Source organism: Anoplopoma fimbria, chromosome 16, assembly GCF_027596085.1.
Source record: "Anoplopoma fimbria isolate UVic2021 breed Golden Eagle Sablefish chromosome 16, Afim_UVic_2022, whole genome shotgun sequence".
Lineage (NCBI taxonomy): Eukaryota > Metazoa > Chordata > Actinopteri > Perciformes > Anoplopomatidae > Anoplopoma > Anoplopoma fimbria.
The window spans coordinates 21,168,744-21,188,123 of record NC_072464.1 but is presented as its reverse complement, the minus strand read 5'-3'; the positions used below and the strand labels follow the sequence as shown (position 1 = coordinate 21,188,123).

The 19,380-nt window shown below is 38.4% G+C and overlaps 1 protein-coding gene across 1 annotated transcript in view; it reads right to left on the bottom strand.

Moving 5' to 3' along the window:
- Window positions 1-19,380, bottom strand: part of kcnh3 (potassium voltage-gated channel, subfamily H (eag-related), member 3) — a 130,277-nt gene that overhangs the window by 34,985 nt on the left and 75,912 nt on the right. The window contains 3 exon segments of the mRNA XM_054615018.1: window positions 2,065-2,204; window positions 6,730-6,864; window positions 13,350-13,583. Of these exon segments, the coding sequence (XP_054470993.1) occupies window positions 2,065-2,204; window positions 6,730-6,864; window positions 13,350-13,583 (509 nt within the window).

The following is a 19,380-nucleotide window of genomic DNA, read 5'->3' as shown; positions in this document are numbered from 1 at the left end:
CAAACTGCACCCTTATCTTTTTTTTTTTTTAAAGGTGCTTATTACAAATTCCAAATAGCAGCAAACAACTATTTCCTTATTGAGCACCTTTAAGTGTGTTATATTGCAGAGTTCTGATTCAGTATTGGAATATGATCACAAATACTGTGGCAAGAGACATTAAGAAGAAAACTTGGAACATAGATTTATGCTTGCACATGTATATATGTATGTTTTAAAAGGAATATATTGTTTTAATCACATTTTCAGATAGATATCCTGTCCTGATTAATGATGTTGTTGTGCTTCCTGCATGAGGACCCTGCTTATTGTAAACAGGGTCTTATTGCAATTATCACCTCAAAAAAAGCTTAAGTTAATACAGTGAAGACAAAAATATGGAGGAAACACAAATGAGCTGCTTGTTAAAAAAGTTTTAAAGGTTAAACTAGATACTTGAATAATAAATATTTAATATGCAAACACAAAAGGCAAATCAAAAACTAACAATAAAAATACATAATCCCTCAATAAGTGGGCGTCACACTTTACAGGATGGAAACTGCACAGGTCTGCATGTTTGTTTTATCACTGACATCAGCGAAATGCAACTCTTTTAGCCCCAAAGTCAAGCAGAAGTGAGCAAACTCCAGATGCCCTTCACACCATCTGTCAGTGCTGCAGCAGATCTACAGACAACGTCTTGTTTAATTTAAGAAAACCCTGTCGTATCTTGGGAAACAATTAAACAAACTTTTTTTTTACTCTTTTTTTTATTGCAAAAAGAGTAAATATCTGGATTCCTTGTTGTTGAACGACCTGTAGGGGTTTTTAAAAGTTGGCTTGTACTATATTTATCTTTACCCCTGCGACTTGAATGTAATCATTGGTGCCAACGTCTCACACGTAAAAATATAATGATGACTTCAGAGGCAGGCTGGGGCTAGTCTCATGGCAACCGAGCATCTAATGAATATAATGAACCTGTGAAGTTGCTGAGCACAAAGTCAGTCCAGGTTGCAGATTAAACCATTTTGTATGGATCGGTTTAGACCACAGAGTGTGTTTGTAGATGGAGGACGGGTCTCCACCTCCTCCCACTGTACAGAAGTGAAGCCAAAATATCTCATATACATGAAGAGAGGAAGGAAAATAACTCTTAATTCAGCTATTAGTGTATTATACAAATTTTAGGACCCTAATGATTTAGATGAAGGATTTATATGTTTTCATACTCGATAGTTGATTTACCTGAAATGTCTCTTTTCCAATGTTAGTCTATATTTTGGGCCCAATTGCATGAAGTGATGGATATGGAAGTTGTAATTCCACCAGTTCACTATGTAAAACTAGCTTCAAAGCCCTGCGCTCTACCTGGGGGCTTGAAAATATCTTGGACACTAGAGCTGCAAGCTTAAGAAACAATTCTGATTGTGGGGTTTGGCGAGGTCCCACCCAAACCGCCTCCTCAACCAACCAGAATCACAGCTGTCGATCATGACGTCACAAATCATCATATTATTTGTAGTATCAAAAAATGAATTTAAACGAAACCTATCAGAAAAAATTGTACTTTAAGTGCGATAAGAATACCGAAAATGACAGAAACCATCCATTTGTTATCTTTCCGCCTATCTGAGGGCCGGGTTGCATGGAACACCGAGGCGTTCCCATCCCCGACAAGATATATAATCTCTCCAGCTTGTTCTGGCTCCACCTCGGAGCCTCCTACTAGTCTAATGTGTTCAGAAAACCGTTGGAGGAAGCTCCCATGGCCACTTGTATCCACAACCTAATTATTTAGGTGTCTACCCAAAGCTCATGATCATAACTGCGGACCACCTCACGCTCCGTTTTACCCTCACTAGTCTCATCTTTGGGAAAATTTGATTTAACGTGTGCTTTGATTTTTTAGCTTGGCCCATGTCCCATCCATTCACATAGAAGGGGGCGGGGTTTATGACCTTTACTGCAGCCAGCCACCAGGGGGGCGATCAAGATGCTTTGGCTTCACTTTTAGGGAGCTTTCATATTGTTTGTCTTTATATCCAGTCTATGGTCAAAACGAATGCAGAGAACACTTACATTGTTGAGCTTCAGTTTGCTCTTGTCCTGTTTCTGCAGGTGTCCCGACAGGTGATAGAGAACCGCTCTGCTGCGCCGCCGGTTGGCGTTGAATCCTGGAGGGCGAGTCACCTGGTGCACCTCCAGACCCGTCTCCTCATCTGTGGAGGAGATGGGAACATGTTGAGCCACGATCCAAATCCACAACACACAACTCTGTGTCGACTGAAACACTCTGAGATAGCTGCTGAAGCACCAGAGAAAGGTGCTTTGACACCTATCTCTTACAAGTGCGAGGAAAACATCACCTGCACCTTGTGACCTCATGAAAGTCAGCTTCTACCATGTTGTCTCAGTGAAGCAGCCTACAGTCTCACCTGGGTCAAATCCTCTCTCTTTGATAACTTGTTTAGAGTGGATCTCCTTGTATGATAGATCCTAACTCCTCTTTGCCATCTCTAGAGTGTTTGTGTAAATATCTGATGTGATATCGACCTGCTCTCTGCCTTTGCGGCTCTTTATTGACTAAACAAGGTGTTCTTTAGGTAGAATTTGATGCCGGGCTGAGATCCAGATATGTATTTACAGATCAGAATCAATAATAATCTCTAACACCTTCATTTATTGAAAAACGGGAGATAAGATCAGCTAAGATAAAGAAGGAAAGAGACACAAAGAAGTACAGTAGGTAGATTAAGGGAGTTGTTTTTCTGTTAAGCTATCATCAAGGCGGAAAAAATCTCCATTTCCACTTTGCATTTCCTATTATGATTATCCGTCTGTCTGTCTACAATATGATGCCATGCTTGGCAACCCCTGTAACCAAATCATTTTCATATTCAGCCAGTAAATTTGATTTGTTCATTGCATCTAGGATGGGTTTCAAACAGATCAAACAGTTCAGCACAGAGAAACTAACCACTGTCGATGGAACTCTTTCTTTCTCTCTGAATGTACTGTAAAGTTGGGGGTCATTTATAAGTCCATTACTTCAAACAGACATGTTGCTTGACACGGTTTGTATTCTCTTTTGTGATAGTGTCAGAACCTGCATATGTCTTGAGGGATGTAGATTTAATAAAAATAGGTACAAAGACGTGGCAAAGATAATATATGTTTGCTAAACTATATTAAAGCAGAATATTCTTTATACTTTTCAATGAGGCTGGAGTCAAGGACAGTGAAAGCTGATGGGATGACTTCAAAATTGGGGATAGAGATTTCAGCTTAAATTTGTCAGCAGGTGTACTTCCTGAAAAACAGTGCACCTTCATAAGATGACTTCAAAATTGGGGATAGAGATTTCAGCTTAACAAAAACTACTTGGTTCAGGTTAGAAAAAGATCATGGTTTGTGTTTGTGACATAACATAACTTACATTAATAAATAACAACTACACAACAACTTTCTTACGCAAAGTTATGCTAGAAACATAAAGTCAAAGTTTGGTTTTAGTTTTACAAAGAACACATACAGCGGTCTCCTGGGTTAAAGTTTTGTGTTTGTTTTGGTCCAACCCAAGAAATAGTATGACCCATAATCCTGCGTAAAATGTCATATTTTGCTTTTTTTCTCCAACATTTTTCACCTTTGAGTTCCCTACATGCATTTGCTTTCGGCAGATAAAGGAATGCAGTATAAAGAAGGATATGTTATTTACACGCCTTAGGGTACATTTCCTATTTTTATGCTGTGATTATTAATAGTGCTGGTCTGCAGAATATACAGTACAGTCTCTGGGGGAGCCTGTTTTTGCTAGAGGGGAAAATAGGCTGGCTTTACATTTTAAATTATTGATACAGTCATTTAACACAGTGTGCATGTGTGTGTGTGTGTGTGTGTGTGTGTGTGTGTGTGTGTGTGTGTGTGTGTGTGTGTGTGTGTGTGTGTGTGTGTGTGTGTGTGTGTGTGTGTGTGTGTGTGTGAGAGCAAGTTTTTGCACATACCAGTGTGTGTCTGTTTGAAAAGGAAGGTAGTATTTGTGAGTGTTCTCTCTTTCTTCCTTTTTTTTCCCTTAGTAAATGTTCCTGTGTCTTTTTCTGTCTCTCTCACTCCCCGACTATCTCAACTGATTCAAAGCTTTAGAAAATTCACATCATGCTGCACTAAGTGCCAAAAGTGTGCCGTTCATCTAGCCGGAAGACTCCTACTAAGGAGCAGAAGAGGGTAAATGGGATTGTTTGTGTCACATCATAAATGTCAAAGCCTTTACTTTCCCACGTTTTCTATTTGTTTGTCACTTTCCTTTTTTTTTCTCACTTCAAGAGGTGCTTAATTTAGCAGAAACCCTAAAGTCATGATAATGGTTACAGTCATGTCTGAGTGATGAATCAGAAATAGATGCCATTTAAATCCTCCTTTGTCTCTCTCTCTCTCTCTCTCCGTCTGTTGTGCTGTTTGTCCTCTGTCCCCTGTGGTGTGTACTGCACTCCAAATATGGTAGCTTAAAATTTGAAATGTAATAACTCATGCGGTCTGTAAAACACAGCCAGAGTTTATGAAAGCAAGCTTTAATCATTTCAGCAGTAAGGCAATGAGATATTCAGCCAGAGAGCCTGTGCAAGTGGGGGAAAATTGGCTAAGTGATTTCAAGCAGGTGCTCTTTCCCAGCAGGAAGCACTGTAGACAGCAGCTCTGAAAGCCAATCAGAAACACTGACATTTTAAACACTCCACTTCATCTTAAGAGTTTTGATTACTCTGCTTCTCTCGCTGTCTCCCTGCATTCAACTTTCAAACTCTCTGCAGTGAACTCAGCTGGCAACAGGATTTGGAAGTTTAAAAAGTGAGATTTTAATTTCTGTGCTTTTAATGTTTGCAGTAAAACATCTGCAGGATTACAAAATATTGAATACAGAGCGGCGATTCAAATCCTCTTAAATCTGCTCTTGCAAAAACTGAAGGAGGGTAAATCAATAATGTGTGCTGCAAGAAAAATACAACATAGCAACCAAAACATTTTTTACTATACTTTATAGGTAAGCTGTTATGTCAGAAAGGTGAACTGACTTTCAGGTCACGGGCAAAAACAAAAAACTAACAGTCGAGATAACATGACCTGGATGAGGTTTACGTCATAAATCATACAGGTATCCTCATCAATTATATTTTATATTCCTTTCAGTGTTAAAAATTAATTTTAAATTATTATTTTAAAATGAAATAGACTGAGATAAAGTCTTCCAAATTAAAGAGAAAAAATATCAGCCAAACCCATTAGAACAACACAAAGAAGCATTTTTTTTTGATGCCCCCATGTGACGGCAGGTTCCTTTAAAACATTACAAGGTAGCGTTTAAAATTCAAACTTTTTTTTTGTGACAAAGCTTTGGTTAATTACGGTTTTGGTTAGGTTTAAGGAGGGATCTTGGTTTGGGTTAAAATAAGTACTTTATTAAGGTTATGGGTAAGACCTTCACTGTCAAAGTTCTACCTTTGAAAAAAAGAGGTTGATGGGTCAAACGTAGATTTTTTTGTAACGTAACTTTCGTACTTGTGAATTGCCACTTCCATAGTTATTTTAACCCAAACAACAATTTTATCTTCCTAAACCTAAGTATTTTTCACGATCTTTTCCTGAACTCAAATAAGTGTTTGACGATCTTTTCCTAAACCTAACCAAATATTTGACAATCACTTCCTAAACCTAACTAAATAGTTTACAATATTTTTCTTAACCTAACTAAGTAGTTTTGTTGCCTAAACCCAACTTCAGTCTTTCCTGTGAAGACGCAAGTTTATTTTGAAAAGCTTTTATGCATGTAACAAATGGAAATTGACACGTTTTGCTGAACTTTCCTAGGAAAGCGCACATTAAACTTCTTGTGAGATATATCATACAAACCGTTGTATGGTGATACGTTGTCATGGTTACAGTAATTAAGACGTGGTTAAGGTTTGGGATCAGTAGAGGTCATGCTTTAAAAAACAATATTGTTGACAGTTCTTTGGAAACAGGCGACTAACAGCTGTTCCCCGTGAAACTACCTAAGATATAATAATATTTTAAGATCAATCCATTTATAACATGTTTTTTCATTTCCGAAAGGCTTTACTTTAACCAAAGATGTCAGTGGAGTTTGCATGTTCCTCTAATTAACTCACAAACACTGCCTGATCATTTTAATTGTGACCAATTATATACATTATTACAAGCTGTGTGCCATCTCTAACAGAATGTTTATGGTTCACCATGTGCATTTTATTAGAGACAGTCATTAATATCAGCGGATTATTCAAATTGACAGACACACTTATCTAATCAGGGGGAGATTTACGCTGATGAAAATTGTTAATTGACGCTTGATTGTTGTTTGCTTGAAATTACAATAACCGTGGTGGCGCTTAATAGCTGAAAGGCAAAACTTTCTGCATGATGTCGCCCTCTCCAGGGATGAAGGGTAATTAAAATGAACTTGAAATCACACAATGAGTTGCCATGGAAGATTCTGAGGAATCTTTAATTAGAATCAGCTATTGTGAGACATGGAAACCACATCGGCTACTAAAATGTAACACTGATGACATACTGAAAATATAGAGATCATAGAGAGCGTCTCCAACCACATTCAGTTTGTAGATTATTTAAATTTGTTTTAAACTTCGACCATGTGACGTCAAAGACTCCGAGTTGCAGTTGAAAGCTAACTACCAGAACTGAAAGCAGGTGTTATTCGTGTAAACTCACCTGTGTCGGGTCCATGCTCTGGATCCTGGTTCTTCTTCTTGTCCGTGATGTCCTTGTGGGACACGAGGAACAGAACCACCTCACCCTTTTCATTCTTAATGGGCACGATGTCCAGAAGACACCAAAACTGTGATCCTGGAGAGAAAGAGAGAGAACACAAATGCAAACATACACAGTCAGTCGTGTCTTTTACTACCCAAATGTACATTCAATTATGATGTACTACCTGGTAGAATAACAATTATTTATCCGCGTAACCTCTTTGTTTTTCACCTCACCTCTTTACCTCAATAATAATGACATGACAAATAACATTTAGAGATAGTCTTATTGGTTACTGTCATGTAAATTCACAACAACAAGATGGTTTATATACTTAGAAAGAGACTAAATAGATTTGATGGGTAAATCAACCTTTGATCCAGACTAAAATCTCTTTATAAGGTCTAATGAGATGTATATTATAATAGTAGATAATAATCTCTTAAACAATTCACTTTTTACAGTCCTGCTACAGAGATACACATTTATTTTGTTGTTTTTTTGACAGAGCATGTGGTTTATTCATTGCTGTCTGCATGTAAAGATAATTTAAACATATTAAAATATATATAAATGCAATCTATCAGCACATACTTTCTGAGTCTTTCACTTAAAATGACTGATATCATTGTGGGACGAGATGGAAGAAGTACTCAGATCTTGTCCTTAACTAAATGTAGCATTACAGAAGTGTAGAAATACTCTGTTACAAATAAAAGTCCTGCATTTCATTTTTACCTTGAGTAAAAGTACAAAGAAGCATCAAAACACACAAGTACCAAAGTAAAAGTAATTATTATGCAGAGTGGCTAATTTTAGAAAAGTGCGCAATATATTTCTGGATTCTTATAATTTATTCGATAATGTGTCATCACTTTAATATTGCAGCTGGTGAAGGTGGAGCTCATTAAAACTAATTTATATACTAATGGGTAGCCTCTGAATTTAATCCAAGCATTATTAAAGTATAATCTTAATCTAAAATAATGCAGAAGATTTTATTTGTGGATTATTATTTTTGCATTATTAATCAGAATCTTTAATTAACTAGTGACTGACGTTATCAAGTGGAGTAAAAAGTACAATATTAGCCTCTGAGATGAAGTGGAGTAGACACTCAGCATTACCATGTTAAGAACAAGAGCCTTTATGGAAAATATATGTTGTGAGTGACAGTTATAAGGAAATCGGGCAGAGCTGTTATGTTTAAATCCCTATAATTGAAATTTTAAAAAAATGCAAAGGAATATGCGTTTTGTTGTTTTTTGTCATGTTTTTTACAGTGAAGCAAAAGGGCTAAAACGTAATTTCATTGTGCAACCCTTTGTTGCATAATGACAATTTTTAACATTGAATCCCTGATTTCGCTGCATGTTGAAACACAGAGATGAATGTAAGGATGTATCACTCAACATCCCATGTTTTGGACATCTTTCATGAGCAGAAATGATTTGCCGTGACCAGATCGGAGGTTGTTATATTCCATGTGTGACCGTACCTTCATTACATTCAGAGGTACCGTGCCCCTGCAGCTATAATGAGACACGAGTCCACAGAGGCCCTTCAGCCCAGATGAAAAAGCTTCCCCCCCCCTGCTCCATCTATATCCTCAGAATTCACTGGATCTCCCATGAGAGTAGGTGCAGGGTGGAAAAGGGAGATTGCAGGAAGTACAGATTCACTTTAAGTCCGTGCCTCAACTGTAAATGATTATACCACAGACACGTTCACCTTCGATATGAGTTCTAAGGGAGCTTTTTGGGCTCTGATTACATTTGATACCTCCGCAGAAACATGCATCATTTAAGACGTCTGTCTTTGTGATGGTACTACTAAGAAGTCTGGCACATATTTAGAATCTGAATGAAATCAGTGTTAAGAGTTTTAAAGGCAGCTGTGTTCCATGAGTTGGTAAAAAAAAGATTTGATACAAAATGATTGTGTTACTCAAAGGTTTGTTTAATTATTGGACTTTAAAGATGAATTTAACAGCAGGCTCAAAAGCAGTGTTTTACTGCCCTCGATGGCTGAAAGTACAACAAATGTACAATTTTGAGGTACTTGTACTTTACTTGAGCATTGACATTTTATGTTCTTTTTATACTTCCTCTTTACATTTATTTTTTCAGCTATAGTTACTAGTTGATATGTTGCAGAGATTCTGATCAAGAATATAAATAAACTAATAAATGATCTATGTATTTTAATGTATTAAGCCGCGTGGCAGTACTTAAAGTATAGTAGTTAAAATAAGCTGCACTATTCCCAGCTGCAATTATTAGTGATGCACTTACAATGAAAAGACATCTATAATTATAATAATCCAATTTGATTATTGATATTATTCTGCAAACTGAGTACTTGTTTGTATTTCAAAGTTTTGAATGCAGGACGTTTGCATGTAACAGAGTATTTCAACATTGTAGTATTGCTACTTCTACTTCTGTAAAGAGATCACAGTACTTCTTCCACCACTGACTGAAGGTTTCCAGCCTGTATCACCTCTAATCACATCCAGCATCACTGATGAGAATAAAAAATTCGGCATAAATGCACCTTGTTGCACCTGTAACCACACCAACAGTGATGTCACAGGGTCACTGAGAAACACAGCAACTTAAACCACTGGAGGTAAAACTACTCCTCAAGGTTCACAAACTTAGATCCATGTTCACTATGATTGAAAAAAAGCACATCATTGATGAAAAAATGAAAACATTATCACACCAGCTTGGTGTTATGACAACTTTTCTTAAAGGATACAGCTGACATAATTCAAATCCCATGAAAATGACAAAAACAACAATGTGTGAGGACTTTCATTGTTTTTTGACTTCCATTCTCTGACTTGAGTCCACTCTTTCCTTCTGAAGATCTAAATCTAAAAAATCTGGTCACAAAATATATAGAAATAGAATTAAACAGACAAATACTTTGTCTACTTTTTGCATGCAAAAGAAAGATATTTGTCTTCGGTTTGTGTTCACATTCAGATAGTACACATTAATAACATGTACATAGAAACACAATAGAAGCTACATTAAAAGGAGCACCAGTTGCTCATTGAACCAAGGTTAAATACATAGTTATAAAATGATGTGTGCTGAGGCAGCAGGCTTCACAGGGGACTCTGTGCCTTTGGCCTGAGGGCAGGAGATGAAAGTTGTGATTTAAGGGATGCCTATGGTCGCCGGAGATTTTGCCACCTAAGCATTGAACTGCTTTGCCATGGTTGAAAGGACAGAGAGGTTTGTCTGCAGCCTTTAATTGGAAAGCTTAGTTTTGACACTTTGCAAGGTTTAAAGTGAGTACACTTTCAATTAGGGATTGGTTTACTCTGTTTAAAGTGAATTGGCTGATAAATGCAATATTGTATTATATATTATTTTAGAAAACATTGCATATACACACATTTGTTGGACAAGTGAGGACAAGTATGTGGGGATTACGTCAAAATAAATAGATGGTGTTGTCGCAACGTCCGCTATTGGTTTTAGGACTGCATAATTGAAGCATGGAGGTATGCATTGTGGCCATTGCCATCTTGTTTTTTTGCAACCAGTGAATTGAAGTGACGTATACGGCTATACCCTGCTTTATGGTCTGTTTGACTCTAAATGGAGCATCATTTACTAAATGAACATCATGCTGTATTGAAGAAGACTTGAAACTAGAGATTGAGACCATAAACTCATGTTTACAATGTTTACTGAGGGAATAAATCAAGAGAGAAGTAGAGTCATTTTCTCATAGACTTCTATACAACCAGAGGAGTCGCCCCCTGATGGACATTAGAGAGAATGCAGGTTTAAGACACTTCTGCATTGGCTTACCTTTTTAGACCAGGATGTTGCAAACTGATGGTAACAAACAGTGTCGCTCATTGTTTTTAAATTGTTTTTGGACAACAGAGGGGCTCTAGGGCACGGAGGAACAAGATATATCTGGCTTTGATACACACACAATCCTTGGTTGTCTTTATCAATTAATTGCAGGTTTTAGTCTTTTCATGGGATTTGTTGACATTGGACAAAAACACAGAACATCCCAGGCCTTATCCTTTGAATAAGGTTACCAAATGAGATAAGTAACCCCCTGCTGGCTGGTCCATGAATGCATGAAATCAGGCTAAAACAATCTGCTTTTGGTTTTCCGTTACACACCTGTAATCTCTGCCTCATGTCTTTTGAAGGGCTGCATGTGACACACTGCATACTGTTTCCTGCAACTGCGAGCCTAATTCCCAACAGAGGATCATGCATGTAAATAATGCAATGAAACCAGCGAGACGATGGCTTTAAATAAAAACATCAGCCATACTGAGGCAGGATTTGTCCCCGTTTGACTGGAACACGACGGTAAACAGTGGCGGTACTGAAACGGCATGTACTGTCCTCTGTTCTGCCTCTGCATGCATAACTGTAAGCAGGGTACAAAGATAAAGAATGAAAGGCTGTCTTTAACATATATTGATTATTCATCATCAGCATTATTATTATTAACAGGTTATAACAGGGATTAAGTGGAGCTCATTTGTGATGCGCTTGTCATTCTTTAGTTAATGCTTTTTCTTATCTATAGATTTTTTTTATATATCTTATCTTCAATACAACACACCTAAATATAAGCAGCACAATCATTGGGTCTTTTTTTTAAATTTATTTAGAATTTTTATTCCCAGTCATTCCTTCCTCCCTTCATTTATTTATTGGCCTGTACATCGTGTTGATGTGAATATATTATGAGTATGTGCTCTGTGTATTAAATGCAATTTTAAAAATGTTGCCCTGGGCTTTGATCTGAGAGAAGGAACAGGATATGTATGTGTTTATTATTTCCTTTGCTCCCCTGGGGAACCGCTTAAATGCTAATGTGAGCTCATAGAGAGATGATAAAGAGCATGAAGCACTTCTAATTTGTCATTTGTGTGTGTGTGTATGTGTCTGTGTGTTTGGGAAGAAACAAGCTTTTATAACCCTGCGTTGCTCTTTGTTCCAGGCTTCTATCTCAGAGGAGCAGATGTGTCCACGTCTCGCTCCGTCTGTCCTCCATCTATCCGTGACTCTCGCTCCTCTTGTTTCGTATTTTTTTGTTTTCTTCTCCTCCTCACTCGTCTTTCTCCCTTTTTTATTATTATTGATTAATAAAGAGTGGATGAATGAAACTTTTATGCTGGTGCATTTCTTTCACAAACCTCTTCTCTTTCAAGACTTTTAATTTTTCTGTTTTTACTGTCGCTCTCTTTCTTCACCCCAACACAAACTTCCTCTTTCATCTTTTCCTTTGGCAAAAAGCACAAGAGTCATATGAAGTATAGTGTATTCTCTACCTTTTTAAAACCCCTTCACGGCTGACTGCTGGAGCGTTGGAGTGGGTCATCTCGTGGTGAAACGCATGCAGCAGCGATTGCAAAAGCTCTTCTGAAATCTAATATGTGCATGGCTCAATGATTCACTCATTCCTTCCTTCAGTCGACCCACACATACCTCAGTATGATTACTTTTGGATTTGGACTTTCTATGACGCCCATGTTTACAATGCATTAAAGACATACTCATGATGCCTTATTAGCTGCTTATAGCACTGTGTAATTATAGTTATATAAAGCTATAAATGCTTCATAACAATACTCATAACACATTTTATGTCTTAAAAGGTCAAGTATCAAAATACTTCATGATTGCTGATCACTCAGTGACATTCTTTTTTGCAAGGATCATAGTGTTTTATAATTCCCATTGCTGTAATACAAAATAAATAAATGCAATTGAATGCATTATAATGTGTGAAAAGTTAAATTAAGTAAAAAAATATACTTAAATTATGCAAGAATGACATAAAATAAATGTTTACTTAAAGCAAACAATGACCAATTAGAGTAACTAATAATCACATTATAGTTCATTAAAAAAATAATATAATTAATACAAATATTGGACTTAAAATACACCCTAATCCTTGCAAAAAAAAAGTCAGTGAGTGTCCATTGCTATAAGAAGCTTTAACACATTTTAGTGTGTTTATAATGCCTTATAGCCATTAGCATCACAGAAGGGGTCACCAAATGCACCTTGTTCACCCTCACACATTGACACCTTGAAGCTGCCTGTTCGATCTCAGTGTGACCTGTTGGCCATTGAGCTGGTCCACTTGAGCTGTTGTTGTTTGTGTGGTCTTTGAGACAAAAAAAGATTCTTTATAGTAATAACTGTCCAAACAGAAGTGTGGGCTTCTTGACTTAAAACTTCAGAATTGATTTATTTTCCCTAAAAAACTTTCTGTGCCTAAAATATTGTGAGATTCAAATCTTCAGTTACTGCCCCAATGAAACAACTGGAGAGTTCATTTCTAGTTTATCACTGGGAAAGTGGAGGCAACTTGAACTGCCACTCAAGCAAATGTGTCCACATGCATGTAAAAAAAACAACAACAACCAAACACTAAAAAGTGGTGAAGAACTTCAACACATATTTGGTACGGAGTCCTGCTTTGACCTGACGTGATATAGAGCAACAGTGGACACAGTAAGTTATAAAATCACATGGAACACAGACACAGCTTCCTTCCTGCAGTCTCACCTTCCTTCTTGTAGAACACCAGCTCAGTCTTGAACTCCCTCCTGTCATCCAGGGCTCCTTGGATCTGCGCCGTAAGCTTGTCGCTTGTTTCCGTGCCATACAGGAAGTGACAAGCGCAGCTCTTCTGCATGAGCTCGGCGCGGGCATAACCGGTGAGCTCGCAGAAACCGTCGGAGCAGTAGACGATGGGGTAGAGCGACTGCACCTGGGCGTTTCCCAGGACGAAGTTGCTGTCTGTAAAGAGAGAAGAGAGGAAGGAGGGATGAGATCAATGCAAACTAATGAAATAGTTGAATTCGCTCTAGGCTTCAGCTCAGTAACATCTGATTTGACCTGGAAAAGTGGACATTCAGCACGACATCAGATATGTTTTAGGTCAGACATGCATGTGAAAAATCTGTTTCTATCGTGTAATTTCTATTTTTAGTCAAAGTTTCTTGGGTTTTCATTGGGAATTCTTTTTTACCAAGATCCAAATAAGACTTTAAGAGTCCTGTCAAGTGCAAACGTCTGGGGGGGGAAACAGCAAAAACTCAAAATATATTTTCTATTTTGGTTAGATTAGCATTAAATCCAAAAATCCATCGTATCTCATTCTTTAAAACACTCAGTATCAGTAAGACTGATATTTGTAAGCTTCATTCCACTGTGTTTTTGCAAATGGCCCTTAGGCATAAACCATGATGGCGCTCACAAACACAATCTAACTCAGGTTTCTAAAATGATCAAGCAGTCATTATTAGCTCTTTTCAGTCTTCTCAGTCTTAGTTTCTGTTGCCAGGAAACAGTTTCCTTGTACATCTTCCCCTAATGACTGCCCTGATCCACGTCTCTTTTTCTACCTTACTGCCACTGTCACTCCACATCTCTCTCTCTCTCTCTCTCTCTCTCTCTCTCTCTCTCTCTCTCTCTCTCTCTCTCTCTCTCACACATTTGTTAAATTACATTACATTACAGTCATTTAGCAGACTTACAATCAGTAGTATATTACATATCATTCACCCATTCACACACTGATGACAGGCTACCATGCAAGGTGCCACCATCAGACTCTAACTAACATTCATTCACATCCAGTCCACACCGATGGCAAGCCTTCAGGAGCAACTTTGGGGTTAAGTGTCTTGCCCAAGGACACATCGACTGCCGAAGCCGGGTATCGAACCACCGACCCTCTGATCCAAAAATCCATCGTATCTCATTCTTTAAAACACTCAGTATCAGTAAGACTGATATTTGTAAGCTTCATTCCACTGTGTTTATTTCTATTAAAAATATTCAAACATGGACACATCCTCAGTGTGAGATAGGAGACGGACTGCTGCGGGTCTGCAGAAGACCGGCGGATGAGTAACAAGAATTGATCGGGTGAGGTAAACACTGTCAAGAGTCATCACAAAAAACCTTATGCGGCTTCATTAAATGATGCAGCAGATAGCACATCCACCCTCCCTAAGGTAACACTGTTGTGTACAAGCAGGAACCCTGTGTAATCCTCAGTTTCCTCCTGTATGTGTGTGTGTGTGTGTGTGTGTGTGTGTGTGTGTGTGTGTGTGTGTGTGTGTGTGTGTGTGTGTGTGTGTGTGTGTGTGTGTGTGTGTGTGTGTGTGTGTGTGTGTAAATACCAAGTGGAAAATGTTGCCAGTGCATATTCAGTTAATGGCCCTGTGCATGAAGATGGGTGAACTCTCTAAAATGGACTATTTATTACTTTGTGCTCAGGCGTTCTCATTGATCCATCAATATTTTATGGCCCAACGCTGGTGTGTGAGGTGTGTGTGTGTGTGTTTGTGTGTGTTTGTGTGTGTCTGTGTTGCAGGCAAGCTCATTTAAGAGACAGCTCAACATGTTTGTCGTTACAAAAGAGGCTGGTTGTAGGCTAAGATGTTCTTCTATCGGTGCAGGAGTCTACTCATGGTGCATGTTGTAGTATTCCTCAAAAACAATCCATCTCATTAGTTAATAACTTTCTCTCTTTATATGATCTCCAGGGGGGATGGTAGATATATCCGGTGATGCCGGAAAAAAACCACTAAATAACAGAAGTGAAGACCACCTTCCATTAGAGTCCCTACTGGCCGTCATGCTTCCTGTCTCTATCCCTCCCGTGGGTATTGAACCTGACGTCATCTGGTGCATTGTGCTTTGATATGCACCCAGGCTTGTGACACGAGGCTCAGAGGCCACAGAGTACTAGCAGTAAATAGTAACAGAGGTGATGCGCTGTTCACCCAAGATAATACGCTTATTACATATTTTGATTTAGCTGCATTTCAAAAGATTTGCTATACCTTCATGGACATGTTTCTATTCACACTACTGACATGATCATGTCCCCCAGGAGAATTATGTGATCAGTCGCATATATGCTTTCGTCCATGAGTGAGTGAGTGCTTCTCAGTGTCTGCCCACGGCTAATCTTGCATTCTGTTGCCGCAAACTGCATAATATTTCAGGTTGCCAGTTATTGCTGCAAGCTTGAGGACCTCCCGTGGTTTGCTGTAACGCACACTTTCTCAAAACACCTTTTATTGCCTGTTTTGTAAGGCTGTTGACTGCTGCTGACTCCTCACTCACTTATCTTAACATAGGGACGTGACAACAGTTTGTGGAATTTGGCTAACAGCTAAACTGTTAAACTACCAGTACACACATTCCTGTACTTTTTCCGGCACCTCAGCCACTGCTAAGCGAGCAGACAGCTCTGTGTGTTTAATTTTGTTTTTGGCAACATTTTAGGATCTTTTGTCTTTTGAGTTTGAATGAAGCGTGTTCTACAACGCCTTACTGGCCAATGGTGTCTAGGCCTGGGGTTCTAACTATTATTTAGTCAAATTCAATATTGTCTGACTTTTCTACCCTTTCTGTGGCACATATTTACAAACGGACCCAGGTGAATGTTGCACCGTCACAACACTGGGTAAACTTTACCGATGAATTGTTTTGACACTTTGCTGGTGCATTTGGGGGTCATATCACCCAGGGCAACAATATGTTTTTATTTTTGGACAGCAATTGCCTTTTTGGGGTCAGAGGAATAAGCTATAACAGGCTTTGGCTACACAGGTAGTGTTGACAATATGAAAACAAGGTATGTATATAGAGCAAGGATCATTTTTTAGGACAATATTATTATTTTGGGGAATCAAGTGTCAGACCTGTTTTTGCAAATGGCCCTTAGGCATAAACCATGATGGCGCTCACAAACACAATCTAACTCAGGTTTCTAAAATGATCAAGCAGTCATTATTAGCTCTTTTCAGTCTTCTCAGTCTTAGTTTCTGTTGCCAGGAAACAGTTTCCTTGTACATCTTCCCCTAATGACTGCCCTGATCCACGTCTCTTTTTCTACCTTACTGCCACTGTCACTCCACATCTCTCTCTCTCTCTGACACACACACATTTGTTAAATTACATTACATTACAGTCATTTAGCAGACGCTTTTATCCAAAGCGACTTACAATCAGTAGTATATTACATATCATTCACCCATTCACACACTGATGACAGGCTACCATGCAAGGTGCCACCATCAGACTCTAACTAACATTCATTCACATCCAGTCCACACCGATGGCAAGCCTTCAGGAGCATCGACTGCCGAAGCCAGGTATCGAACCACCGACCCTCTGATTGGAGAACTACCTTGCTCTCCACTACGACACAGCCGCCCCCTTAAATATAAGTTCAACTCCATCTTCTGGGATTGTTCTCGTCAGTTCCTGCTCAGTCTTGCTCGGCTCGGCTGCCTTCTTCCCGTCTCCTTCCTGCCTCAATTCTAAATTCAGAGTTGGTTTTTAATGAATTTCTCGCTGACTGTCTTCTGCAGTTATGTCACTTTCTTGTGAGGTCATACAGGGCTGTCTGCGACTCAAATTACAAATGAAAGGTGTTGGATCTGACCTTCTGTGCAAGAATGCCTACTGTGAGTGCTTCTCTTATGGCCAAAATCATAAGCACAATAATGTTTCAGTATTTAGATCACAATTATTTATCATGATTATTCATTGATTTTAAAGACAAAATATTGTTATTTTACTTTTACATTTAAATAAACAGGACACTGCTTTCACACTGTGCTACATTCCTGTTATTATACTTTTTTTTCACACCAAAATATAACTTTAAATAAGGTTCTTATTCACCTGAATACATTGCATTTAATATACAGTACATCCCTCTTCTACTTCAGCCGCAACATTCAGGAAAGTTTTTCACGGGCTGTCGCTGCAGGGTGAGTGTGCATTTGCATGACAGCTCCCCAAAAATTAAACCAAAAACATCCCGAACCCCTTAGTGGCTGGCTGTTACTTCAGGAAGCGCTTGATTTGATATGCAGCAGACTTTTCTACGAGTAAGGCACACATTTTTTTTTAACTTTATATCGCTTTTTTTATATTGTTTATATTGTTTTCATACAATTGTGTGAAGCCGAAATTGTGATAACGATTAATATTCAACTAATTGTGCAGCCCTACTGTATGTGTGCTTATTATACTTATTGTCCCTGTATGATTAACAGATTGATTAGCTAACTAATTAACACGGACTAATTATCGCCTTTATTTTCTCTTTCGCTAAAAGGTTTGAGTTGCATGATGCTTCTCTGTATCAGGTAGCTCTCTACATGAGGAAGTGTGGCAATTATTTATATAACGAAGACATAAGTGCACCCAAAATGCTGTCTACAAAGTTCCTGGACAAATTCAATGCATGCAAGCTATACTGCCAAAGCAAAAAACACCTGATCCAATAGTTGCAGACAAGGGCTTTCTCACTGTCGGTTCGTGAGATTTTCCTTTCTATCGTCTTTTTGTTTTTGGCACAGATTGATTTGGGTTCAATAAGTCAGACCTGGAGTGGCTTGTAGGGAGGATTAACGCAAGGTCAGAGAGGACAGTCGAGCATTTGAAAAACACAAGAAGTTGAGTACATTTGCTGCCATTGATTTTTTGTCTCCTTAGCAACTACAGGAGTCTGAGTCTGAGCTGATGTCAGTGCATCGAGATCACTGGTGACTCACTTGTAGTACCTTACTGTGCACGTCATAAATATCGGAACTAAATCTGAACTGGCTTTTGTCACATGGAGCTTAAATAACTGAATGTAGTCAATAAGCAGTCACAACAACCCATATAAAAGGTTACAGAGTAGTATGTTTTGTGTCTGTATGCATGTTTATATGTTTGTTATAAAGAAAGCCCATATGGGGTACTGGACTCTTATAAACAAAGAATAATGCATTAAATGAATGTGGTAATAATCATAAAATATAAGCCGTAGGATGAATCTTACATTTTACAACTTATATTTTTCACATGTGTAGTATAATAAAATAAATGTCTGTATGCCTATCTGTTCTTTTGCAATATAACTATATATATTGTTCACTGTAATATAATAGTAACATGTACCTGTGAAATGCTGCCTTAGGCCCCGACCTAACCCAGACAAATGACAAAGCTACAGCCATGACTGGACATTAATGCGTGCTTCCAAGTCTCCAATCTCATCACTTTGTCAGCAGAGTGATCCACGTCTTTCTTCGGGCAACATCTGACAGGCAGCCTGAACAAAATCACAATCATGTTGGAACACGTCCCTGGCGGGGCCAATTGATTCGGCCTATTGTTGAGCCTAGAGCCATAGCCACTTTTGAAATGCCTGCTTTATGGCCATGTTCACAACAACAGTTTTGTGCCATTGTTTGTCCTTTCTACCGTATGTCTTTTTAATATATGCAGGAAAAATCAATGAATTAGACCCCTAGGTGTTTTTTTCCCCATGTTTGATTTCCCTGCAATGCAAACTACCAAAATGTCCCTCTGGTGTACTTTTATGCCACATATTCTTCGTCTAAGATTATGTTCGAAGTTCTTTTTATTTACTTGTTTGTAATAGGAGAAGGGGTATTTGTTTTATAGAAACCAAAAGAAAGAATACTGATTGCTCACGGTTGTAATGTAGTGAACTCCAGGTGAATGCAAGGTGGTCTTGAAGTCAAACTGGTCAACTATATAAAAAGTGATG